This window comes from Heptranchias perlo, chromosome 3 (assembly GCF_035084215.1).
Source record: "Heptranchias perlo isolate sHepPer1 chromosome 3, sHepPer1.hap1, whole genome shotgun sequence".
Taxonomy (NCBI): Eukaryota; Metazoa; Chordata; class Chondrichthyes; order Hexanchiformes; family Hexanchidae; genus Heptranchias; species Heptranchias perlo.
The window spans coordinates 110,895,572-110,920,619 of NC_090327.1; the positions used below are offsets into that span (position 1 = coordinate 110,895,572).

Here is a 25,048-nt window from a genome sequence, read left to right on the forward strand (position 1 = left end):
CATGATCTTTTCATACTGCGGCAATCGAATATCCCCACAATGTTTCTACCTGGGTCCTAAATGGATAGGATGGCTGCTTGGCAACAAGGAATGCCCCATTCAGCCGTGGCTCATGACACCTCTGAGGAACCTCATCACTCAACCGCAGGAGAGGTACAACGCCAGCCACATCACCACGCGATGAGTTATCGTGCAAGCCATAGCAATGCTGAAGTTAAGATTCAGGTGCCTTGACAGGTCTGGAGGTTCTCTACAGTATTCGCCAACCAGGGTGTCACGGATCATTGTAATATGCTGCATCTTACATAACATAGAGGTCTGGAGATGCAGGATGAAGATGGTGCTCATGACTCCTCGTCGGATGAGAAGAACAATGATAATGGAGATGATGGGGACCCACCTGAACATATTGCTGCCCATGATGCAAGGGATGCCCCACCAACCATGCCCTCCTCACACAAGCAGTCATGTAACCCTTAATGCACTGGTCCAACATCCCCCAATTTGGGATTCAAATCAGGTCTTCACCTTCTACATCGATAAAATAAAAATCTGACTGTGCAGTCCGCATTCAATAACGGGAGATGGAAGAATGGTGCGAGTGACAAAAAAAATGATCAAATTAATTGGCTTAACAAAAAAGTGACACCCATGTGTTAACCCTCTGATCTACATATTCTTTCTCTTCCTATACCTACCACTTCTGCATAGTGCTACCCTATGGCTTCAGCAGAGATGGTGGTAGGCTGCTGTACACCTTTCTCAGTGTCCTGAGTTGCTTTTGTCCGACAATCTCTGGGTTTTGGAACCCATAGTGTAAGATTTTCAAAATTCACAGATCCCCCAAAACTCGGAGAAAAACCCTAAAGAAAAGGACTTTGGACTCTTTTCTAACCATTTCAGGGTGACTCACACACGCACCGCACTAGGAAGCATCAACCAGGGAAAAGTACTTTTCGAGGAATCTACATCCTTTAAGGGACTCGCTTCCTCATAGGGGCGACTGTAAGAATTCTGGGAATTCACCTTTTCCCTGAGTATGGAAAAACTTTGGCCCTTGACCTAAATCCTAAGATGGAAGGATAGGTGAGAGGTCACCAGACAAATTCAATCAACAACACAGTGGAATGTGGGAGAATTAATGCTTCAGACATGACTCTGTTTTAATACAAAACAGACAGCAGGGGGTTGACACTCACTGCCATTGAAAGAGGCAACTGCTCCAGACATGGTGGGGCCATGCCTTTGTTTTAAAGCAAAACCCATCAACACCTAGGACGTTGGATACAAAAGGAAGCCTTGTGTGACAAGATCTAAAAATCGGAATTAACAATGACCCATCGGGAGAAGCAATTGCAACATGATGAGGGACCATCAAAAAGCCATCAAAGATTCTTAAGGACTTTGTAAGAACTGTTCAAACAGACATGAAGTTTTTTTTTTTAAAGTGTCAAAGACCATTGTAAGAGAGGGTTATTAGAAATGGAAACTCGAAACCTCTCTCTCTCTCTGGCTCTTGCTGGCTGTTGTGTTCTGCTTGGCTTGTTCTGCCTGTCTCTGGAAGGAAGAGCAGCTTCCAGCGAACAACAAGGCAAGGGGTTCGACAGGGAAGGTCAGCAGCTCTAGAAGCAGGCCGACACACAAGAAGAAACCAGAGCAACAGCCTCAGTGACCATCAGACACCTCGCGGCAACAAGGGCCTTACAAATCAACCAACCGAATATTACCACCAACCAACCGGGTAATATTAGGCCACCGCGACCAAAGAGAACCAACTCGGGAGAAAACCGAAGATTCCACTCTACAATCTATTTCCGACTTACCTCTGGGTGAATTATTGTCAAAGATTCGTTTGGTGAGCATTATCTCTGGCCCTTTAGAGTCCAACTTAGCTAGTACAGTGGGATTGGGAGGGGTGAGGTATCTTTCTACTGTAATTTCCCTTGTGTGTACCGAAGTGTTCCCCATTTTATTAGAGTGTTAAGATTGTTGTGTTGTATTTTCTCTCTTGAATAAAGTTCAAAGTTTCTTGCACCAAAACCAGTTGTCTGCTGCACTTTGTCACAACCCCCCAAAAAATCCAAGGTCTAGAACCCAGGGTGTGGGAGCGATTCAGACCGCTCAGAAGTCAGAGACGAAGCTGACGCACACCACCCACCCCCTACAGTATTGGGCCCTGCCACTGATTGCTCCTCCTGCACTTGGGCAATGTGGGCCAACTGGAGTGGAGGCATGACGTCAGGTATTGGTTGAGGGGGTGACAATCAATGAGACGTGCAGATGTTGTGAGAAACGTCTGCACTTGTCTCACCCATCCCCGCCCCTGGGGCAGAGGCACATCAGTCCTACCTGTCTGCGGGAGAGCAAAGTGAAATATCAGTGACACTGTGGAAACCCTGATCTGGTCTGCCTGCAACCTTGTCAAGACCAGTAGAGACGCTCGCACCCAGAGTCTGCAGAGCCGCCGTCTGAGATGCAGGACACATCAGCTGTCAGCATTGACTCATGTGAAGGGCCAGCTACAATTTCCATGGAGCTCGCTACACGATCCATGATGGATTGCAGAGTTGAAAAGTCCTGAGTCATCAACCCACATAGGTTTGAGTTGGACTCCTCCATCCTCTCTGCCACAGTGGACAGTATGGCTGGCAGGCTTGCCAGTATCTCACAGCTGCTGCTGTGCCTCCAGCATTCTCCTTTTCAGTGCAGGGCCCAGGGGTTCTACATCTCTATCCTGATCAATAGAGCTTGGAGAGGACAGTGCCTTCCGGCACGTAATCTCTTCAGCTGATCCTTCCACCATTCTCTGCTCTTGGTTACTCTCACGGCACAAGTGAACAAGTGCAGTCCCATTCACCCGTCTACGCGGACCAACTGAGGTGCTGGTATCTGTACTGGGGCCTGCAACACTTGTGTCATGTGATGGTGCATCCTCAGAAGGTATATGTTCCTCTGAGGAGTCTTCATCCTCTCCCATCAGGGGCTCTTGATCTTTATGTGACAGCCCTGGAGGAAAGAAGAAAGGGATAATATTAAGTAATGGCACTTTGAGAATATTGATCAGCAAATGAAACACTTCATCAGAGTTGTCAATGTGCTGACGTCCAAATGAAGGTGAAGTTATTTTGTGGGAGATGCGAATATGAAAGATTAATGTTGTCACCCTAATCTGCTGGACTGCCAGCCTGAACATCGCCAATGATACCTCACTGATGTCAAGAGCCTCCTCCGCCACTGGGGAAAGCTCAACAATTTCTTGGGATCTTCCACCGGTCCTTGTCCTCTCCCTGGCGTTTTGCGCTCTCTTCACCTGCAAGGGTGGCACGACATAGCTGAGTGTCTGAGGAATGTGTACATCCAATGGGTGCAGTGCAAATGGTGAAGGTGAGAACCAGGCACATGCATAAGGAGTGTGAGTGATATGCCTTTGAGGAATGTGCTAATGGTGCCATTTCAGGATGTGAGATGAGAGTGCTTGGGAGGCGAGTGAGGTAGCACGAGACGATATGAGGATTGCAGTAATGATGGAGGGGAGGATGCAAGGGAGTGGAGAGTGAGAAGAGGTGTATTAACTCTGGTTGTGATGAGAGATGTGGGGTCGATGAGCATTGTGAATGGAGTAAGACTGGCAAGACAAAGAGAAAGAGGGACTGCAGTGCAGGCAGGATCTGGGAGAATATTACCTTATGCTCACCTTTCCTGACCGGGTCATGTCATTAAACTGCTTGCAACACTGAATCCATGACCTAGGGGTGGACACTCCTGCTGCTCACCACCTCTGCCACCTCCAGCCAGGCCTCCTTGGTGATCGCAACAGGCTTCTTTTTAACCACTCACTCGAAAGAGCACCTCCCTCCTGCTCCTTACTGCCCCCAGCAGCACATCCAGAGGTGTAGAGAATCTGGGCTCAGCCTTTCCTCTTCTCGCAGTAATTTTCCAATTCCTGGTTGATTTTTCAATATCACACTCGAAACCTCCGCCTCCGTTTCATCTCTGAACTGGGACTTCAGGTAGTTGAGGTGAAATCGCGTCATACGGGTCTGTGTCACACCCACTTACGCGCAACGGAGGCACGAATCCAGGAAATAAAATGATAACGAGGCATCCCTGTTGAAATCGGACATTCCTACGCATCCCATGATGTTGCGTGTTCATGGCCCGCTATGAGCTCGCCCCCCGGCCCCCCCCTCCCCCACTCCCCGTTTAGAGGCCCGCAAGTTCAAATCCCACCACGGCAGTGAGAGAATTTGAATTCAAGAACAAAAATCTGGTAATAAAAAAAAGCTGCCAGTAAGAGGCCATGAAGCTATTGGATTGTTGTAAAAACCCAACTGGTGCATTATTGTCCTTTAGAGAAGGAAGGGAACCCTTATGTAACTCCCACACCAACAGGGTTGACCTCAAGAGTAGCAAAGGCAAGAAAAGCTCTTCATTCTTCCAGCTCTCAACAATTCCCATCACCTCCTTCACAACCCAGCACAAAACCATACTATTCAATTTTTCATTCTCATTACAAACACATACTCACCTCTTACTTGCTCCCTTTGCAGCAGTCTCTTCAACAGGTCTGGAATCAGTAGCAACGTACTTTTCTGGGAGCAGTTTGCACCTGAACTACACCCGGTGCTATCAGAGGCAGGGGAAAATTAAAGCATGGGTGAGCCCGTTAAAACTCACCATAATCGCAGAAAAGCTGCATTCAAATGCTGGTCCAGTTTCATTTAAATGTATTAAACGTATGATCTGCTTTATTATTAATGCAGTGAGCAAACATTCGACAAGTCTATTTTTCCATGCATTTTAATGGATGAGGCCAGTTGTGGGGAAAGTGTGTATGGAGGACTCCCAAGTGTCCTTGGTGCCCAGGGCCATAAGAATTCTTAATCCGGCTCCGATTAAAGAAAATTTGAGTGCAGAGATGACAAATTCATTTGCATGACATTTACTTTGCTCAACTCTCTTCGGGTGCAGACACTAGAAAAGCCACAGAGTAAGTGTATTGCTATTTAGGATCAAAATGGGAGCAAAGGATTATTACCCATTTTTCCTCTGCATTAAAACAGTTTTTGGGAGTAGGGCAGAGGGAAAAAAAAATAAAATCAATCAGCCTTATGTCTGGTTCACCATCTGCACTCCCTTAACAATGAAGTGCAGATAAACATCATGGACAGTTAACTTGGTTACATTCAATCGTATATTCTCTAGTAAACCTACCCATTCATTGCCGGCGTTTTACTTGGAGGGAACAATGGTATGACTCCATACACAGCGAGTGCCTTGAGGTTAGAAAGATGTGGCCAAACAGCACCGTTCCAATACAAAGTAACAGATGTATCACTGAAGTAGGCCTTGCTCTGTTCTTGGATGTGCTCTTTCCCATTTCTTTCTCGAAGAACAACCATCCAAGTAATTCCAAGAGCTCTGTATATGCAAAACATTTTTAGGCAGCTAATTGTAACATCATTTTGGTCAATTTGATTGCAATCCTTAGAATTAGCCACACCAGACAAGTTTGGTTAGTTTTAAAGTCAACCTTCTTCACTATGCTCTTACAGAATTCTGCAACAATTTTAAAAGTTTGAATAACTTATGCATTTTAACTACTAATTCTTCAACTCTCCTTTAAATTATGGAGAAATGGTTACAACAGCACATGATTATTTTGAGAACTCAGATCACAGAAAACAAAAGAGAGTGTTAAATATCTTGAATATCTTCACAGTTTTCCATATGACCAGATAGAGTGCAGTACTAAACTATGAAGAACAATAACATGAAAACAATCTAACTTTTTTTTTTAAAAATTGAGAAACCAAGATGATGAACCACAGTCCAAGACATTAGTATGGTTGTAAAAGTGTAAAAAGGAGATAGTTCAGCTTGGGATTTAAAAAGGACTGAGAATGGAAGTTGAAGAAAAGTGCCAAACGTTAATCCTGCAAAACAATGAGTTAGAGTAGGAGACTTGCAATGAGTCTAGGTTTCACCACAGAACCCATGTGAACACAAGAGCTGTTGGACCTGCACCTAAACATTCTTGATCCATCCAAATTTCAGACATACTGAAGTTTTATATATTGGCTCTTCTACCTGTGTCGTATCACCCGCCATATTATCCATTACATGCAAAAGTTCAAATGCAGTCAACTATCATTTGCTGAGTGAGGATAGCTGCAGTGCACAATTAAGCTGTGGGAAATCTGTGATTTGCCTACTGGTACCCCAATACAATTTTTCCAGAGTTTTTATTCTTCCTGCTATCAAGCTCAAATTGTGATAATTATGTTCTAACAGTTGTCTCCAATTGCATCCTGCTGTCATGTCAACTCATACAAAAAAAACCCACTATATATGAAGTCAAATAATTCATTTAAATATTCACTAATTTTTCAAAATGCCATAAATTAGTATATTAAAAAATGGAAGCCTATGGGATTAAAAAGAGCAGTGGCAATGTGGATACAAAATTGGCTAAGGGACAGAAAGCACAGTAGTGGTGAAGAGTTGTTTATCAGACTGAAGGGTAGTATACAGTGGTGTTCCCCAGGGAGTCAGTATTACGACCACTGCTCTTTTTGATATATATTAATGACTTGGATACACAGGGCATAATTTGCAGATGACATAAAACTCAAATGTAGTAAACAGCGAGGAAGGAGGATAGTAGCACTTCAGGAGGACATGGACAAATTGGTGAAATGGGCAGACACATGGCAGATGAAATTTAACAGAAGTGTGAAGTGATGCATTTTGGTGGGGAGAACGAGGAGAGGCAATATAAACTAAATGGTACAATTTTAAAGTGGGTGCAGGAACAGAGATACCTGGGGGTGTACGTACACAAATCTTCGAAGGTGGCAGGACAAGTTGATAAGACTGTGGAGAAAAAGCATATGGGATCCTGGGTTTTATAGAGGCATAAAGGTACAAAAAAGCAAGGGAGTTATGCTAAGCTTTTATAAAACACTGGTCAGGCCTCAGCTGGAGTAGTAAACATAAGAAATAGGAGCAGGAGTAGACCACCTGGCCCCGAGCCTGCTCCACCATTCAATCAGATCATGGCTGATCTTCAACCTCAACTCCACTTTCCTGCCCAATCTCCTTATCCCTTGATTCCCCGAGAGTCCAAAAATCCATCTATCTCAGCCTTGAATATATTCAATGACACAGCATCCACAACGTGAAGAAATTCCTCCTCATCTTCAGTCTTAAATGGCTGACCCCTTATTCTACGACTATGCCCCCTAGTTCTAGACTCTCCAGCCATGGGAAACAACCTCTCAGTATCTACCCTGTCAAGCCCTCTCAAAATCTTATATGCTTCAATGAGATTACCTTTCATTCTTCCAAACTCGAGTCTATAGGCCCATTCTACTCAACCTCACAGAACAACCCTCTCATCTCAAGAATTAATCTAGTGAACCTTTGCTGCACCACATCTAAGGCAAGGAGGCCAAAACTGTACACAGTACTCCAGGTGAGGTCTCACCAAAGCCCTATACAATTGTGGTAAGACTTCCTTACTCTTTTGTACTCCAACCCCCTTGCAATAAAGGCCAACATTCTATTTGCCTTCAAGTTGCTTGTCGTACCTACATTCTAACTTTGTGTTTCTTGTATGAGGACACCCAAGTCTCTGAACACCAACATTTAATACTTTCTCACCATTTAAAAAACTATTTTTCTATTCTTCTTACCAGTGAATAACCTCACATTTTCCCACATTATACTTCATCTGCCACCTTCTTACCCACTCACTTAATCTGTCTATATCCCTTTGCATCCTCCTTACAGCTTACTTTTCCACCTAGTTTTGTATCATTTGCAAACTTGGATACATATACGCAATCCCTTCATCTAAGACATTAATATAGATTGTAAATAGCTGAGGCCCAAGCACCGATCCTTGCGGCACCCCACTAGTTACAGCCTGCCAACCTGAAAATGACCCGTTTATCCCTACTCTGTTTCCTGTCCATGCTAATATGTTACTCCCAACCCCATGAACCCTTACCTTGTGTAACAACCTTTTATGTAACACCTTATTGAATGTCTTTTGGAAAATCCAAAAATATACTACATCCACTGTTTCCTCTTTATCTACCCTGCTTGTTACATCAGATGCAGGCCATCAGGTCCTGGGGATTTATCGGCTTTTGGTGCCATTAGTTTCTCCAGTACTTTTTCCTCTACTGATATTACTTTAAGTTCCTCACTCCCATTAGACCCTTGTTTCCCCACTTTTCCTGGTATGTTTTGTGTGGCTTCTGCTGTGAAGACAGATACAAAATATTTGTTTAACGCATCTGCCATTTCCTGATTCCCCATTATAACTGCTCCTGTCTCAGCCTCTAAGGGACCAACGTTTACTTTTGCTACACTCTTCCTTTTTTTAAACATACTTGTAGAAGCTCTTACAATCCATTTTTATATTTCTCGCTAGTTTACTTTCATATTCTATTTTCTCTCTTTTTAATCAATTTTTTGGTGGACCTTTGCTGGTTTCTAAAACTCTCCCAATCCTCAGGTCTACTACTCTTCTTGGCAACATTACAGGCCTCTTCATTTAATCTAATACTATCCTTAACTTCTTTAGCCAGCCACGGGTGAATCACTTTTCCCATGGAGTTTTTATTTCTCAATGGAATGTGTGTTTGTTGAGAATATTGAAATATTTCTTTAAATGTTTGCCATTGCTTTTCAGCAGTCATACCCTTTAATCTGGTTTCCCAATCTACCTTAGTCAACTCACCCCTCATACCTATTGAATACCTCGTGTTCAATTCTGGGCATCACACTTTAGGAAGGATGTCAAGGCCTTGGAGAGGGTGCAGAGATTGACTAGAATGGGATGAGGAACTTCAGTTTTGTGGGGAGACTAGAAAAGCTGGGATTGATCGCCTTAAAGCAGAGAAGGTTAAGGGGAGATTTAAGAGGTGTTCAAAATTTTTACTGGTTTTGATGGAGTAAATAGGAGAAACTGTTACCACTGACATGAGGGTCGGTAACCAGAGGACACAGATTTAAGGTAATTGGCAAAAGAACCAGAGACAAGGAGAATTTTTTTTTAAATGCACTGCCTGAAAGGGTGGTGGAAACAGATTCAATAGCAGCTTTCAAAGGGGAATTGGATAATACTTGAAAAGGAGAAATCTGTAGGGCTATGGGAAAAGGGACTAATTGGATAGCTCTTTCAAAGAGCTGGCACAGGCACAATGGGCCAAATAGCCTCCTTCTGTTCTATAAAAACAAAAAAAGACTTGCATTTATATAGCACCTTTCACAACCTCAAGACATCCCAAAGCACCTTACAGCCAATGAAGTACTTTTGAAGTGGTCCCTGCTGTAATGTTGGAAACATGGCAGCCAATTGGCACACAGCAAGGTCCCACAATCAGCAATGAGATAATGACGAGATAATCTGTTTCTTAGTGATTCTGGTTGAAGGATAAATATTGGGGAGAACTCCCCTGATACTTCGAAACAAAAACAGAAAATGCTGGAAACATTCAGCAGGTCAGGCAGCATCAGTGGAGAGAGAAACAGAGTTGATGTTTCTGAAACGTTAACCGTTTCTCTCTCCACAGATGCTGCCTGACTTGCTGAGCATTTCCAGCATTTTCCGTTTTCTTTTTCCCCCAGATTTCCAGCATCCGCACTATTTTGCTTTTGCCCTCCGATACTTTGCTGTGTAAAATTAAAACACCTTTCGTACAATAAATCCCATTTTATGTATATGCTACGCTGCTAGTCAGGCGATGGATGAAAAGAGAGCAAAAGGGGAAAAATATCAACCAGAAGTAACACGGTGGCTGCGACATAAACCTCAACTGCATTCTGGCAGCAGCAAATCCAGTGCAATAATACTTCATAATCTGTCTCTTTTTGAACATCTATTGTGAGTTTCTACAGTAAGAACAGCATTAATGAATTATACTTCAGATTTTCTTCCAGATAAAATAGCAATGTGTCTGGGAAACATTTCTTTAATGGTTGCAAGACTTAGGAGATCATTGACATCACATTCTTGCCACTGTTGTCTTTTATTCCAAATAATCTACAAAGGAAGATAATTTGAGGAAATTTTTGAGTTAAAATCCAAGTTTCCAACATCACCAAATATTCTTAAATTCTTTGCATTACAATTCCCCCCTTTGCACCTACTTCTAATTCTCCTAGTATAAAAATTGTACTGAACATTCATTCTTACTTCACAGCTTCTTTGAACTTTGATGGCAATCCTGTGTAACGGTTAATGGGTTTCAACAACTGCCCCACTCCTCTTGTGCCCACGCCTGCACATTTGCGTATATACTCTTTCTTCCAAAATCCTGCTGAACTGTCCTGTATTGAAATTCTACTCAGGTTCTCAGTGGCTACGTCTACAGCCTTGGGCTTCCAGGCCTTTCTTTTGCATGCAAAATAGCTGGAGTAGATTCTGTGCCATATTAAACTAGAAAAGATGCAGCAAATATAAAACAGTTCATAAAAGTAAAAAAAAAATTTTACCATCACATTTTAAAGGCAGGTTGTTGTACATCAATATAATAAATGTTAACATAATTTCACCAAAATGTTTAAATATTATTAATCTAATAAATATTGATATCTGCCACAATATTAAGTCTAATTATTACTCTGGAAGTTTTGGAACACTGGCAGCTTGAAAATGTAGATTAAAGCGTTATCAACCCATTTACAGCATTACAAGTGTGTGTCGAACATGGCACCAAAATCCAAGTGCGTTGATTTTGAAAACAATGGTCTTGAAATTACATGAAAGCTTGAAACATTTGGCTGAAGTTCCCCTCTCTGCTATTTTAACAGTGACATGAGCCCATTTGTTTTAAAGCAGCAGAGACAATTTCAGATGAACACGTTAAGCTTTCAGGAGTGCCCGATGGTGTAATTTCAGGGCTCATTTAACTATAATAAATAATGGGTGCAGGCAATTCAAATGATATATACCCCCATACAAAAAGTTAAATTTTCTACATATCATTAAATACAGTAGCAAAAAAATAGCAGAAGGTCACATTATATATTTATTAAAAAATTCTAAAAAGGGGAGCTGCAACATTACATTCAAGACTTGTTACACTGTCGGCAGCATTGTTATAGGGGTTTTCAACGTTAAACTTTGTTAATTGTTAGTAATGCCTTATTACAGGAATTAACCTTGAGAAATCAGCACCTATTCAGAAATTAAGAAATCTTATCACAGAGAGGCTTATTTTCTCTTTCTTTTAAAAAAAAATCAGGGTGTCTCAAACTTGAAATATCAAAACCACTTCATTGTTTGAAAAATTGAGGTTTATTTAAAAAGTTGGGGTTTATTAAAAGTAGTAAGATGGGACCCATGTAGTTTTTTAAAAATACTGTAAGCTACTGAGGTACTTTTTTCAACCCCGAGGTAGTTTCCCTCACCCTTACTCTAGAACCCTTTTCGTCCTCCACGCACCCCCCCCCCCAATCCAGTTGTCCCCCCACTTGGTCTTGACGACCTGTATGCAATATCACAAGAGATCGACATGTACGTATAGCTATTGATAATCCCATGAGCAACTTAAGGGTGATAACTCCGGTAATCAAAATAAATGGTCATTCAGTATGAGACTAAACATTTATTCTATCAGATGTCATTTAAGGAAAATTACAGAACTTCAGTCTTCCACAGCCCAGTTAAAACCTGCCATATGTGGTTTGAGATTGCAGTTACAGAAAGATTGCCTCACATGCAGAGATTGCTCCAGTCAGGCCGAACAGCATCCCAAGAACCTCTGTCAGCCTCAAATATGTCCACTTACTTGTCATTAGACACCTGGTAGAAGGACTTGCTGACACAGCCTGCACATAACAAAGATGATACATCAAGGTAGGAAAAGATTCGCTGTAGAATTTCCCATGGCAAGCTAGAAATAATTTTCAGATGGTTATGTTGTAGTATGAAATGCAAGATTTAGCACCATCTAATACAGAGCCTCATCTACCAGATTTGAAAATATACTAAACAGTCCTAAAAGCAGAATAAAACAAAAGCCCTCAATTACTTTTAATAGTAAAGTAATGTCACATTTCTAAAATGAGATTTAGGGCATGTACAAAAAACTCAGCACTGAGATATTCACAAAATTAATTTCTTAGCACATTGAAAAGATAGCCTTTAAAAAAAAATTTTTTTAAATGATATTCACTAATTCCACATCTGTAAGATGCTCCCAGACAAGCTCTTTTCATAGCTAAAATAGACAAGGCTCCTGCAACATATGCATGACATAATCCCTCTGATTAACTCACCAACATAAATAATTGTAAATAAAGCACAGGCATTTATTATTTAAACTCCAAGTCATGACTTCACTGACTAGGCAAATAAACTAATTAATTAAAGAAAGAACTTGCATTTATGGAGTGCCTTTCATGTCCTCAGGACATCGCAAAGTGCTTCACAGCCAATGAAACAATTTTGGAGTGTAGTCACCATTATATTAGCAAACAGCAGCCACTTCGCACATAGCATGAACATTAATGAGAAAACCGACCACTTACGCCATTTTGTTGGTGTTGACTGAAGGATAATGTTGGCCAGGACATAATCAACTTGGCTCAGTGGTAGCACTTGAACTCTCAATCTTCTGACTTGGAGGCAAGTCCCAGTACAGATTGAGCACCTAATTTAAGCTAACACTTCAGTTCGATACTGAGGTTTGTTACAGGTGCTATATTTCAGATGAGCTGTTAAACAGAAGCCGTTTGCCTATTCAGGTAGATGTAAAAGATCTCATGGCACTTTTTCCAAGAGGGGGTCCAAAATTAATTTGATTTAAATGGAAAAAAAGAGTATATATCACTTTGGATATTGACTAGCACTTACTGTAAACAGTTAATTTGTTAAATATTTATGGAGATTAGTGATCTTCCAGTCACACTGCCTCCCACGTTTTCATCTCAAAAGGAGTCCCTTCAGCTGATAGAGTATGGGAGCTAGCTGTTGAACCCACTGTGACCTGAAAATGACTGTGTACAAAAGGCAGATTTTCCATCCTATCCTTTCCAAAATTTTAAAAATGAGGCTTAACCAGTTCAGTTTCTCAATTTAAAGTAACCTTATCACCCAAAACATATATCCAACTCCCTCCGTGCTCTGCTACATATTCCAGTTCACTCAATTTACTAAGACTATAGAAACAAATTTTTATTTTTAAAGAAATATATACTCCAAAGTTTTTTTTAAAAAAAAGCTCGGCAGAGGATGATTACACAGTACATTGGCACATGTTGCACATAGAGCGTTGAGGCACGAACCAATCTCCACACAAAGTTATAAATCTCAGCTGCAACAACGGACAAGTCCCAGTGAAGACTGAAATAGAAGGACTTCCTCCAGGGCTTTTAACAACCAGTATCAGAGCACAATTATTAGAAGCTTCGGCTAGATCTTATAGCGAAACTCTCATGGAACATGAATATATTAACAGAGGCTTTTAAATTGTAAACCTCAAGGTACCATAGTAAGTACAGCACAGGAGGAGGCCATTCAGCTTATCATGCCTGTGCCGGCTCTTTGAAAGAGCTAGCCAAATTAGTCCCACTCCCCTGCTCTTTCCCCATTGCCCCGTAAATTTCTTCCCCTTCAAGTATTTATCTAATTCCCTTTTGACAGTTACAATTGAATCCGCTTCCACCATCCTTTCAGGCAGTGCATTCCAGATCACTACAACTCGCTGTGTTAAAAAATCTCATGCTGCCTCCGGCTCCTTTGCCACCTTAACTCTATGTCCTCTGGTCACTGACCCTTTTGCCACTGGAAACAGTTTCTCCTTATTTACTCCACCAAAACCGTTCATGATTTTGAACACCTCTATCAAATCTCCCCTTAATCTTCTCTGCTCTAAGAAGAACAACCCGGGCTTTTCTAGTCTCTCCACATAACTGAAGTCCCTCATCTCTGGCACCGGTCTAGTAAATCTCTTCTACACCCTCGGAGAGCTTTTTAAAAAAAATTCGTTCGTGGGATGTGGGCTTCACTGGCGAGGCCAGCATTTATTGCCCATCCCTAATTGCCCTTGAGAAGGTGGTGGTGAGCCGCCTTCTTGAACCGCTGCAGTCCGTGTGGTGAAGGTTCTCCCACAGTGCTGTTAGGAAGGGGGTTCCAGGGTTTTGACCCAGCGACGATGAAGGAATGGCGATATATTTCCAAGTCGGGATGGTGTGTGACTTGGAGGGGAACGTGCAGGTGGTGTTGTTCCCATGTGCCTGCTGCCCTTGTCCTTCTAGGTGGTAGAGGTCGCGGGTTTGAGAGGTGCTGTCGAAGAAGCCTTGGCGAGTTGCTGCAGTGCATCCTGTGGATGGTACACACTGAAGCCACAGTGCGCCGGTGGTGAAGGCAGTGCATGTTTAGGGTGGTGGATGGGGTGCCAATCAAGCGGGCTGCTTTGTCCTGGATGGTGTCGAGCTTCTTGAGTGTTGTTGGAGCTGCACTCATCCAGGCAAGTGCAGAGTATTCCATCACACTCCTGACTTGTGCCTTGTAGATGGTGGAAAGGCTTTGGGGAATCAGGAGGTGAGTCACTCGCCGCAGAATAACCAGCCTCTGACCTGCTCTTGTAGCCACAGTATTTATATGGCTGGTCCAGTTAAGTTTCTGATGAATGGTGACCCCCAGGATGTTGATTGTGGGGGAATTTGGTGATGGTAATGCCGTTGAATGTCAAGGGGAGGTGGTTAGACTCTCTCTTGTTGGAGATGGTCATTGCCTGGCACTTGTGTGGCACGAATGTTACTTGCCACTTATCAGCCCAAGCCTGAATGTTGTCCAGGTCTTGCTGCATGTGGGCATGGACTGCTTCATTATCTGAGGGGTTGCGAATGGAACTAAACACTGTGCAATCATCAGCGAACATCCCATTTCTGACCTTATGATGGAGGGAAGGTCATTGATGAAGCAGCTGAAGCTGGTTGGGCCTAGGACACTGCCCTAAGGAACTCTTGCAGCAATGTCCTGGGGCTGAGATGATTGGCTTCCAACAACCACTACCATCTTCCTTTGTGCTAGGTATGACTCCAGCCACTGGAGAGTTTTCCCCCTGATTCCCATTGACTTCAATATTACTAGGGCTCCTTGGTGCCACACTTGATCAAATGCTGCCTTGATGTCAAGGGCAGTCACTCTCACCTCACCTCTGGAATTCAGCTCTTTTGTCCACGTTTGGACCAAGGCTGTAATGAGGTCTGGAGCCGAGTGGTCCTGGCGGAACCCAAACTGAGCATCGGTGAGCAGGTTATTGGTGAGTAAGTGCCGCTTGATAGCACTGTCGACGACACCTTCCATCACTTTGCTGATGATTGAGAGTAGACTGATGGGGCAGTAAGTGGCCGGATTGGATTTGTCCTGCTTTTTGTGGACAGGACATACCTGGGCAATTTTCCACATTGTCGGGTAGATGCCAGTGTACTGGAACAGTTTGGCTAGAGGTGCAGCTAGTTCTGGAGCACAAATCTTCAGCTTGACATCCTTCCTAAAGTGTGGTGCCCAGAATTGAACACAATACTCCAACTGTGGCCTAACCAGTGTTTTATAAAGGTTTTATAAAAAAAAACATACCCACCTTACAAAAGCAAGGAAGTTATAAGTTATACTAATTTTTTTTTTAAAAAGTACTAAAATCAAACAGAAATATGTACAAAGTGTAATCAAAATGAGGTATATATGATGCAATCATAGCAGAGCAAAGTCTTTTTTCCTACAATTTGTAATCGCAGCCAAATTATCCTGGTAAATGTGGCAATAATGTTGCCGATATGTATCTGAAATTGCTCTATATAGTACCTTAATGAAGCATCTACAGCTATGCAAAATACCTAGTCAATATTGCTAAAATAATGATTAGCATGTCTCAAAAGGGAGCAGCAACATGAAAATATCTTGCTTTACACTGTGCAAAAGTACAAGCTTTTCTCATTTGGCACTTCCTAGGGACACAGTCATAACTAGGTCCAAAACTAAAACCAAATCTGCAAATATAGTACCAGAAATATAATCTGATGCAAACAAAATTTTTATGGACTTATTACTTTCTGGATCATCTTTAAGTATGGGGAATTGTTCCAGAACTCTATGTTCATCATCTGTGGAATGCAACAATTCAGGGTTCAATAATAACATTTAAAGATTGATACTGCAGAATGTCCATTTGGGGGAGGGGGGGAAAATCAGAAAGAAAATCAGTTTTCTCTTCTTGGAAGGGTAGCTTTTAGGTAATCACCTCCCTCAGGAGATTAAACAAATTTTGGCAAGTCCACATCAGTGCAAATGCTATTTTATCCATTGGGAACAGCAAGCTAGATCAGCTCAATATCCTTTTCTCATTTCATACTTAATTTTAATGTTCTAATGACAGCATGGAAATGCACCGAACTAAGATCATCAAACAAACAAACAAACAAACAAACAATCTACTGGACCTCTCTTAGCCAAGTAAACTCCATCAAAATGTAACTGCACACCTTTATACAACATATCATCTATACTTGGGAGGAGTAAGGGAGAGAAAGAAGATACAAGGCACCATTACATAAATAGATCTCATTTTAAGTAGTAGATCCCAATTCCCTAAACTGGTGGGATGAATGGCCAGGCCATCGCACAAACAAAACAAAAATGGAAGCAATCCATTGGACACTGATGCACTGTAATATGGTCATTATTAAATTTCCATTAGGAACAGCAACCCTGGAATATTTCAGTCTTAAATCTGTAATTATGCATTGTACACCTATTTTTAAAAATGGTAATATTTCAAGAGCTGTGTAATCTAATGAACTGCTCATAATCTTAAAAGGTTATAAATGAGGATATCCATACACTTACAATCAACCTTTGTTTTATTCTCCAAAACTACTAGTTAGAGACAGCCTGCAAGTAGATATTTTGTGTAAAACTCTTGATATCATGATGAGGACTACAACCCAAGATTTCCATTGTGCAGAATGCACCACATAAAAGGAGAGCTCGACAGAAAATTCCCAGCCTGCCTCTAGCCAACAAAATTAACAAAAAGTTAACAAGGGAGATATACCAGATCTCTCTATAATTATAAAGAATATGGGAATGGGAAACAATCACTTTTACATTGTTCTAACTAATAAGAGTTTGGCTAATGTAATGCATACTTAAAAGCACTTATAAAATTGCACTTTAAATAGTCTATTTACTGTACTACAGTTGGTAAATTCTCAAAAAAATATCTGCACAGATCACACCAATTGCAACAAAGTGAGTAAATGACATGCTGCACAGCTTCCACTCAGCACTTCCCTATAGAGCAGTGCAGCTAATTTCAGTTAAGTGGCTGACATTGATGAAAACCCAGATTCCACCACTACAAATGGAGCTCCAACATACTGGAGGGAGAAGAAAAACTTTGCCAGGAATACATCAATATTACTAACTAGTCTTCAACCATTTTACCTACCTTTCAATGGTGATCAGACTTGCATATCTCCATTTACCATCTTTTGCTCCACGTAACTGGTAGGACTTTGAAGGCAGCCATGGAGCCGATTTATGTCCAAAGCTGAAACATTACAGCATTTAGTAACTGAACAAACTGTGGTGAAGCACAACTGCTTTCCTTATAAAAACGTCTTCATTATAGTTTGAGCATGCACTGTCAAGTAATTGCATTCAAAGAATATATACTATTTAGCCTACTTTATGTAGTTTTTTTTCAATAAGGTGTTAATAAACAAGCTACAAAAGTGATTAGTATTTTTGCATCACGACTAGTTAATGCTCTTTAAAAAAAACGCAAGTCAATGAATGCCAGGCTGAAAATCCAAAACAACAAAAAAATGCTGCAAATGCGCAGCAGCCTCTGAAAAGTGGAAAGGTAGGTTAACGAGTAGGGAAGGACCTTGAATGAAAAGTCTCTACCCTATTATTCTCCTAATAATAAATTATATTAGACACAAGAAATGTCACAGCCCACACAATGCAAAACTCTCCACCTGGTGCAGGTGAGGTAGGGCAGGGCAGGGCCGGGCCGGGCCGGGCCGGGCTCTACCTGCTGAGCAGTGACTGTACAGCATGTGATGGGCAGTGCGGGCGCCTCCCTGCTGAGGGACGACTGGGTTCCAAGCACCTGGAGCTGGTGCAGCGCCGGGGACCTGCCTTACCTGCCAGCCTCCAGCTGCCCGCGCCTGCTGCCCGCACCTCTGTTACGCGGCGGGCCGGCCGCCCGACCGCCACCCGTTGCCATCGTAACCGGCCAGAGCCGAGAGCGTGCGGTCGGGTTGTTTTTGTTTAAAAAAAAAATCACAAACAGCCGGGCGTTGTTGGCAGTTCAATTTAAATCGAAGGTGAAAGAAAAGAACTCGAACGCGGGGAGCGAGCCCGCCCGCACGCACGCACTTTCCCAACAGGGGAGGAAAAACTTGCAAAGAGTCACTAACTCCACCGATTTGACCGTTGGCAGGCGGGGTCAAACCTGATTGACGTTTCTAACAAACCAATGAGAATTTCAACCTCATCAAAAAGCAAAATAGCGAGGATGCTGGAAATCTGAATTTTTTTTTTTGTTAACCCCCCCACCCCCCCCCCCCCCCCCAAAAAAAAAGAACAGAAAATGCTGGAAAAGCTCAGCACCTGTGGAGAGAGAAACAAGAGTTAACGTTTCAAGTCGAAGACCTTTCGTCAGAACGTCAACCTCAACTGGGGAAATAAGTCAGAATCAAGGACCTCAGACCTAACACCTGTGGAGAGAATAGGAGAGTTAGGAGGAGGAGGAGGAGGAGGGTGGGGGGGCAAGTCGGATCTTATTGTATGGGCCTCTGGTGAGACCGCATCTGGAGTGCTGTGAACAGTTTACCTAAGGGAGGATATACTTGCCTTGGAGGAGGTGCAACAAATGTTCACTAGATTAATTCCCGGGTTGAGAGGGTTGTCCTGTGAGGAGAGATTGTGTAGAATGGGCCTGTACTGTCTGGAGTTTAGAAGAATGAGAGGGGATCTCATTGAAACATATAAAATTCTTAGAGGGCTTGACAGGGTAGATGCTGAGAGGCTGTTTCCCCGGCTGGAGAGTCTAGAACTAGGGGTCATAGTCTCAGGAATAGGGGTCGGCCGTTTAGGACCGAGATGAGGAATAATTTCTTCACTCAGAGGTTTGTGAATCTTTGGAATTCTCTACCCGAGGGCTGTGGATGCTCAGTCGTTGAGTATATTCAAGATTGAGATCGATAGATTTTTGGACTCTAGGGGAATCAAGGGACATGGGGATCGGGCGGGAAAGTGGAGTTGAGGTTGGAGATCAGCCATGATCTTATTGAATGGTGAAGCAGGCTCGAGGGGCTGTATGGCCTACTCCTGCTCCTATTTCTTACGACCTCCTCCTGGGTCTGCTGCTGGGCCTGACCAAAGTGGCCATCTACAGGTCCAGGCTAGACGCGGCCCATGGGGCGGTCACTCCGGCTGTCCGCCTCTCTTCTACGGCATTCTCCGTGCCCTGGTGGCCCTGGAGAAGGAGCGCGCAGTGTCTGCCGGTACGCTTGAGGCATTCCGCGACAGGTGGGCATCGCAGGGACTGGAGTTCATCGTCGACCCAGGAAAATAAATATTATTTAATTTAATTCTTTTAATTGATCTGTCGGGATGACATGGGTGGTCCAGAGTCATCAGAAAAATGGGACGCATCCACACCTAACCACCCCCCCCCCCCCAACTTCCTTTAAGGAGCTTAAACAAAAAAAAACAGAAGAGGTAATGTTATGGATATGGACCCTTTATCAAAACTAGACAATATTACAGATGAACAACATTTTCTGTCTTTGTTTCAGTTTCCATCATCTGCTGTTTTTGGCTTTTTGCTTAAATGCATGACTGCCTGGGTCATGAACAGAATTTGTGTTGCGCTAAAGTTAATGTGCGTGCTATGAATGTTTTTGTCAAGGTTTGGAAGTGGATCAGGTAGTGTGACTGGGAGCTGGGCGAGTAGAGGTTGGCAAGTTTGTGAATGGGAAGGAGGAAGATGTAGACAGGACTGTTTGTGCAACAAGCAGATGTAGCAGTCAAGAGACTCAGATGGTTACAAATGTCTCGTAATGTCCCAGCAATGGGTGTCCTCAGCATCCTCTTCATGCTGCTGTTGCTAGTCTACTTTATGCCCCAGAGGCCCTCGTGCACCTTCCTCCTTTGGGTCTAACAACTGGGCCCCTTTTTAAAGAAACATTGTACAGCATACAGCGCATAATCACTATCCTGGAGACTTAATATAGACTATTTTGCAGAATAATCCCAGACCAATCCAATCAGTTGATGTGTGCTCTCAAAATTCCAATTGTGCACTCAATGATGACTCTGGTAGCAGAGACCTTGGTGGACCTTGTGATAGACGTACTCAGCTGATATCCTGGGAAAGTACATAAGTGTCATCAGCCAAGGCTCTAGAGGGTAGCCTTGGTCTCCCAGGATCCACCCAGATGCCTGCCTTTCTGATTATCTTAATATGAAAGTGACGTGGCAGCTGTCAGGAAGGTGAGTATTTAGTGCATTATGCAGTGTTGCTTGGCAAAGACAAGCTGGATATTGAGGGAGCAGAAGTCCTACCTTTTCATGCAATTGAGAGGATGACGAAGGGAACACTATGGCCATGGATGTGCCATCTATTCCACCTTGTACTTTGGGGAGGCCTGCCACTCTGTAAAGTTGGATAGCCCTGTCATGCTGCTGGCAGAAGGCCATTGGAAAGCGTATTAACTGGCTTGCTCTAGCAAACAATGCATCGTTCTCTTGCTCTGATGCATGTCTGCATTACAGATGAACAACATTTGTTAGACCCAAAGGAGGAAGGTGCCCGAGGGCCTCTGGGGCATAAAGTAGACTAGCAACAGCAGCATGAAGAGGATGCTGAGGACACCCATTGCTGGGACATTACGAGACATTTGTAACCATCTGAGTCTCTTGACTGCTACATCTGCTTGTTGCACAAACAGTCATGTCTACATCTTCCTCCTTCCCATTCACAAACTTGCCAACCTCTACTCACCCAGCTCCCAGTCACACTACCTGATCCACTTCCAAACCTTGACAAAAATATTCATAGCACGCACATTAACTTTAGCGATTAATGCTGCCCAAATAAGCCTGGAACATCCCTGATAGATAAAAATTGAGGGCAGTGTTGAGGTTGACAACCGCTGGAAGTGCAGTATATATGATGAAGGGGGGCTGCAGGTCAGATTGTAGCAGGTGGAACTCATTGAGGGCTTCCCTAGCAAAGCAAAGCCTTGTCAAACACTGCTCCTCAGTTATTTGGTGGTAGGAGTGCAGTGGTCTGTAAATTCTGTACGGGGACCGTATGCCTCTACTGGGACCTAACCACCTTGCATTCCTCCCCTTCCTCCCAAGAAACTCAAATACAGGGGTGTGGCCAAAGAAAAACCCAGGTGTGTTGTTCCAAGCTTCTCTTTGCTTTCCCTATTGGTCCCAGATCGAGTCAATCAGGCCAAGCCTGGGTCACACTGTCAAGTTAGGTTGATGGACACAGATAAAACTGAGGCTTGGTAAGTTCATCTCAAAATGACAGACCTGAATCCAGTTGGAAAACACAATAAGGAAATAATAATCCATGCAATTATTAATTAGAATACTGAAAGAAGAACGACTTAAAAACTGTTTTGATTTAAAACTTTGTTTTATAATGCAGCCCTCATGAAAAAGCTGGAAGTTAATGGAGGCCAAAGACAAATTTTGCATTTGATCCAGAATGTGTACTCCAATTTCCAGACCCCAGGTAAGGGTAGAACCTATCCCTCGACAAAGAAGCTTATCCCCCAATCTACTGTTTTGTCAGTTTTATTATAGGAAATAAAATGTAAAAGTATTTTAAAAAAGTGTAATTTTTGCATTGGGGGATTTGGAACATTTTAAAAGTGGGTATTGATGGTACAAAACTTTTTTGTTGGAAGTGGCCTGGAGATATGTCTCTTCAGGAAATTTTGACTTTTGACTTTTTTTGGTATATTTTCCAGCACTTTGGAGCTTTCTGTAATTTTTTAAAGTCAAAAGCGATGCATTCAATTCCCAGGTGAGTCTAGCAACAATGTAATTACCTTGAATTTCCATGGGCCGTCTCATAGGAACATGAATAGGTCATTCAGCCCCTTGAGCCTGTTCCGCCATTCAATTAGATCATGGCTGATCTGTATCTTAACTCCATCTACCCGCCTTGGTTCCGTAACCGTTAATACCCTTGCCTAACAAAAATCTATCAATCTCAGTCTTGAAATTTTCATTTGACCTAGCATTAACAGCTTTTTGGGGGGAGAGTTCCAGATTTCCACTACCTTTTGTGTGAAGACATACTTCCTGACATCACCCCTGAACAGCCTAGCTCTTATTTTAAGGTTATGCCCCCTTGTTCTGTCCCCCACCAGAGGAAATAGTTTCTCTCTATCTACCCTATCAACTCCTTTGATCATCTTAAACACCTCAATTAGATCACCCCTTAATCTTCTATACTCAAGGGAATACAAGCTCAGTCCATGCAAACTGTCCTCATAATTTAACCCTTTTAGCCCCAGTATCATTCTGGTGAATCTGCGCTGCACCATGTCCAAAGCCAATATATCCTTCCAGAGGTGCAGTGCCCAGAACTGAGTGAAGTACTCTAAATGGGGTCTAACCAGAGCTTTATATAACTGTAACATAACTTCCACGCCTTTGAATTTCAGCCCCCTTAAGATAAAGGCGAGCATTCCATTAGCCATTTTAATAATATTTTGTACCTGTCCACTAGCTTTTAGTGATTTCTGTACTTGGACCTCTAATTCTCTCTGCTCCTCCATAATTCCTAACTTCTCACCATTTAGAAAATATTCCAATCTATCTTTCTTAGGTCCAAAGTGGATGACCTCAAACTTTCCAACATTGAACTCCATCTGCCACAGTTTTGCCCACACACTTAATCTATCAATGTCCCTTTTTCAACTTTCTGCTCCCATCTACACTATTTACTGTGCCACCTAACTTGATATCATCAGTAAACTTGGATATTTCTTTATTCCTTTATCTAAGTCATTTATAAATATAATAAAATGCTGAGGCCCTAGTACAGATCCCTAGGGACACCACTCTGCCAATTTAATACGTACCCATTATCCCTACTCTCTGTCTCCTACCTCCTAACCAATTCCCAACCCATGTCAATAGTTTGCCTCCAATTCCATGCACTCTCATTTTTATTAAGTCTCTTATGTTGAATCTTATCGAATGTCCTTTGGCAGTCTTTATAATTAACATCCATAGACACTCCCTTATCTACCATGTTAGTTACCCCCGCAAAAAAGTCTACTAGGTTTGTTTGACATGACTTACCCTTTACAAATCTATGCTGGCTCTCTCTGATCTCTCCGGTGGAAGATCGGCAGACCGCTGGAGAAATGGCTATAAGCCAGCCACCTAGTTTCTCCAGGGTTTCCATTGAAGTTATGGCAGGAAATCGGAAGAACCCCATTGAAATTATCCCTCATTATCACCTGTGAATAGGAGCATACTTTAGTATGTTCATAACAGATACTCAGAGGCCTTCCTTTATGAGATCATCCAACACATTGTTGATCAAGGCTATCGAATAAGATTGGTGACAAAGGACAACTAATGGAATATTGGATTCACTCATAACTTAAGTCATGACAAGCTCCTGTCCCACTGCACTATCATGGTAACTACTTCTTTTCCATGTCATGCATGAGGCCATTGTGCTTTAATTTTCACAGATAACTGAATTATGGAATATGACCCCAAAACAATAATATAAATCCTAAAATCCAATATAACAAAAAGGAATTTAACTTAATCAATCTAAGCTGTGGCCTTGTGGATGTTTTCCAGTTGGGTGTTGTTTTTTGAGTTGCTAGCTTTTTTGAAGCTGTTGGTGTATTTTGTAGGTTGTAGGCTGTTCAAAAAAGGGGAGACGGATGAACGTGTTAACTACAAACCAATCAGTCTAACGTCAATGATGGGAAAACTACTAGAGACCATTGTCAAGGACAAAATTAATTCTCACTTGGAGAAGCATGGGTTAATTAGGGATAGCCAGCACGGATTTGTTAAAGGCAAATCGTGTCTGACTAACCTGATTGGGTTCGTTGATGAAGTAACAGAGAGGGTTGATGAGGGTAGTGCAGTGAATGTTGTATATATGGACTTTCAAAAGGCATTTGATAAAGTACCACATAACAGATTTATTCAGAAAATAGAAGCACATGGTATTAAAGGGATGGTGGTAACTTGGGTACGTAAGGGATAGGAGGCAGAGAGTAATGGTGAATGGCTGTTTTTCTGACTGGAGAGAAGTATGCAGTGGGGTCCCCCAGGGGTCGGTATTAGGACCATTGCTTTTCTTGTTATATATAAATGACCTGGACTTGGGCAATTTCGAAGTTTGCACATGTTACAAAACTTGGCAATGTAGTAAATAATGAGCAGGATAGTAGCAGACTTCAGAAGGAGATAGACAGGCTGGTGAAATGGATAGACACATGGCAGATGCAATTTAATGCAGATAAGTGTGAAGTGATGCACTTTGGAAGGAACAACATGGAGAGACAGTATAATCTAAATAGTATCATTTTGAGGGGGGTGCACAAGCAGAGGGACCTGCAGGTGTATATTTACGAACCTTTGAAGGTGGCAGGGCAAGTTAATAAGGCAGGTGAGAAAGTCTATGAGATACTTGGCTTTATAAATAGGGGCATTGAATCTAAAAACAAGGAAGTTATGCTAAACCTTTACAAATCACTGTTTAGGCCTGGTTGGAGTGTTGCATACAGTTCTGGGCATAACACTTTAGGAAGGATTTCAAGGCTTTGGAGAGCATACAGAGGAGATTTACCAGGATGATACTAGATGAGGAACTTCAGTTATGTGGAGAGATTGGAAAAGTAGGATTATTCTCCTTAAAGCAGAGAAAGTTAAGGGGAGACCTAATAGAGGTATTCAAAATAATGAAGGGTTTTGATGGAGCAAGTAGGGTGAAAGTGTTTCCTC

General features: G+C 42.4%; 1 protein-coding gene across 2 annotated transcripts in view; it reads right to left on the minus strand.

Annotated features, from left to right (window-relative positions):
- LOC137318980 (F-box only protein 15-like) overlaps positions 1 to 18,462 on the minus strand; it is a 31,868-nt gene extending 13,406 nt beyond the window's left edge. The window contains exons 1-5 of one of the 2 annotated variants that reach the window (XM_067981455.1): positions 18,178 to 18,462; positions 17,475 to 17,576; positions 11,808 to 11,912; positions 10,211 to 10,453; positions 5,215 to 5,421 (exon numbers count right to left, since the gene is read on the minus strand). In XM_067981455.1, coding sequence (XP_067837556.1) covers positions 5,215 to 5,421; positions 10,211 to 10,453; positions 11,808 to 11,912; positions 17,475 to 17,576; positions 18,178 to 18,260 — 740 coding nt within the window. In that variant the 5' untranslated portion in view covers positions 18,261 to 18,462. The remainder of the gene's footprint in view (positions 1 to 5,214; positions 5,422 to 10,210; positions 10,454 to 11,807; positions 11,913 to 17,474; positions 17,577 to 18,177) is intronic. The other variant, XM_067981456.1, reaches the window with a different exon arrangement.
- Between the last annotated feature and the right edge of the window lie 6,586 nt (positions 18,463 to 25,048).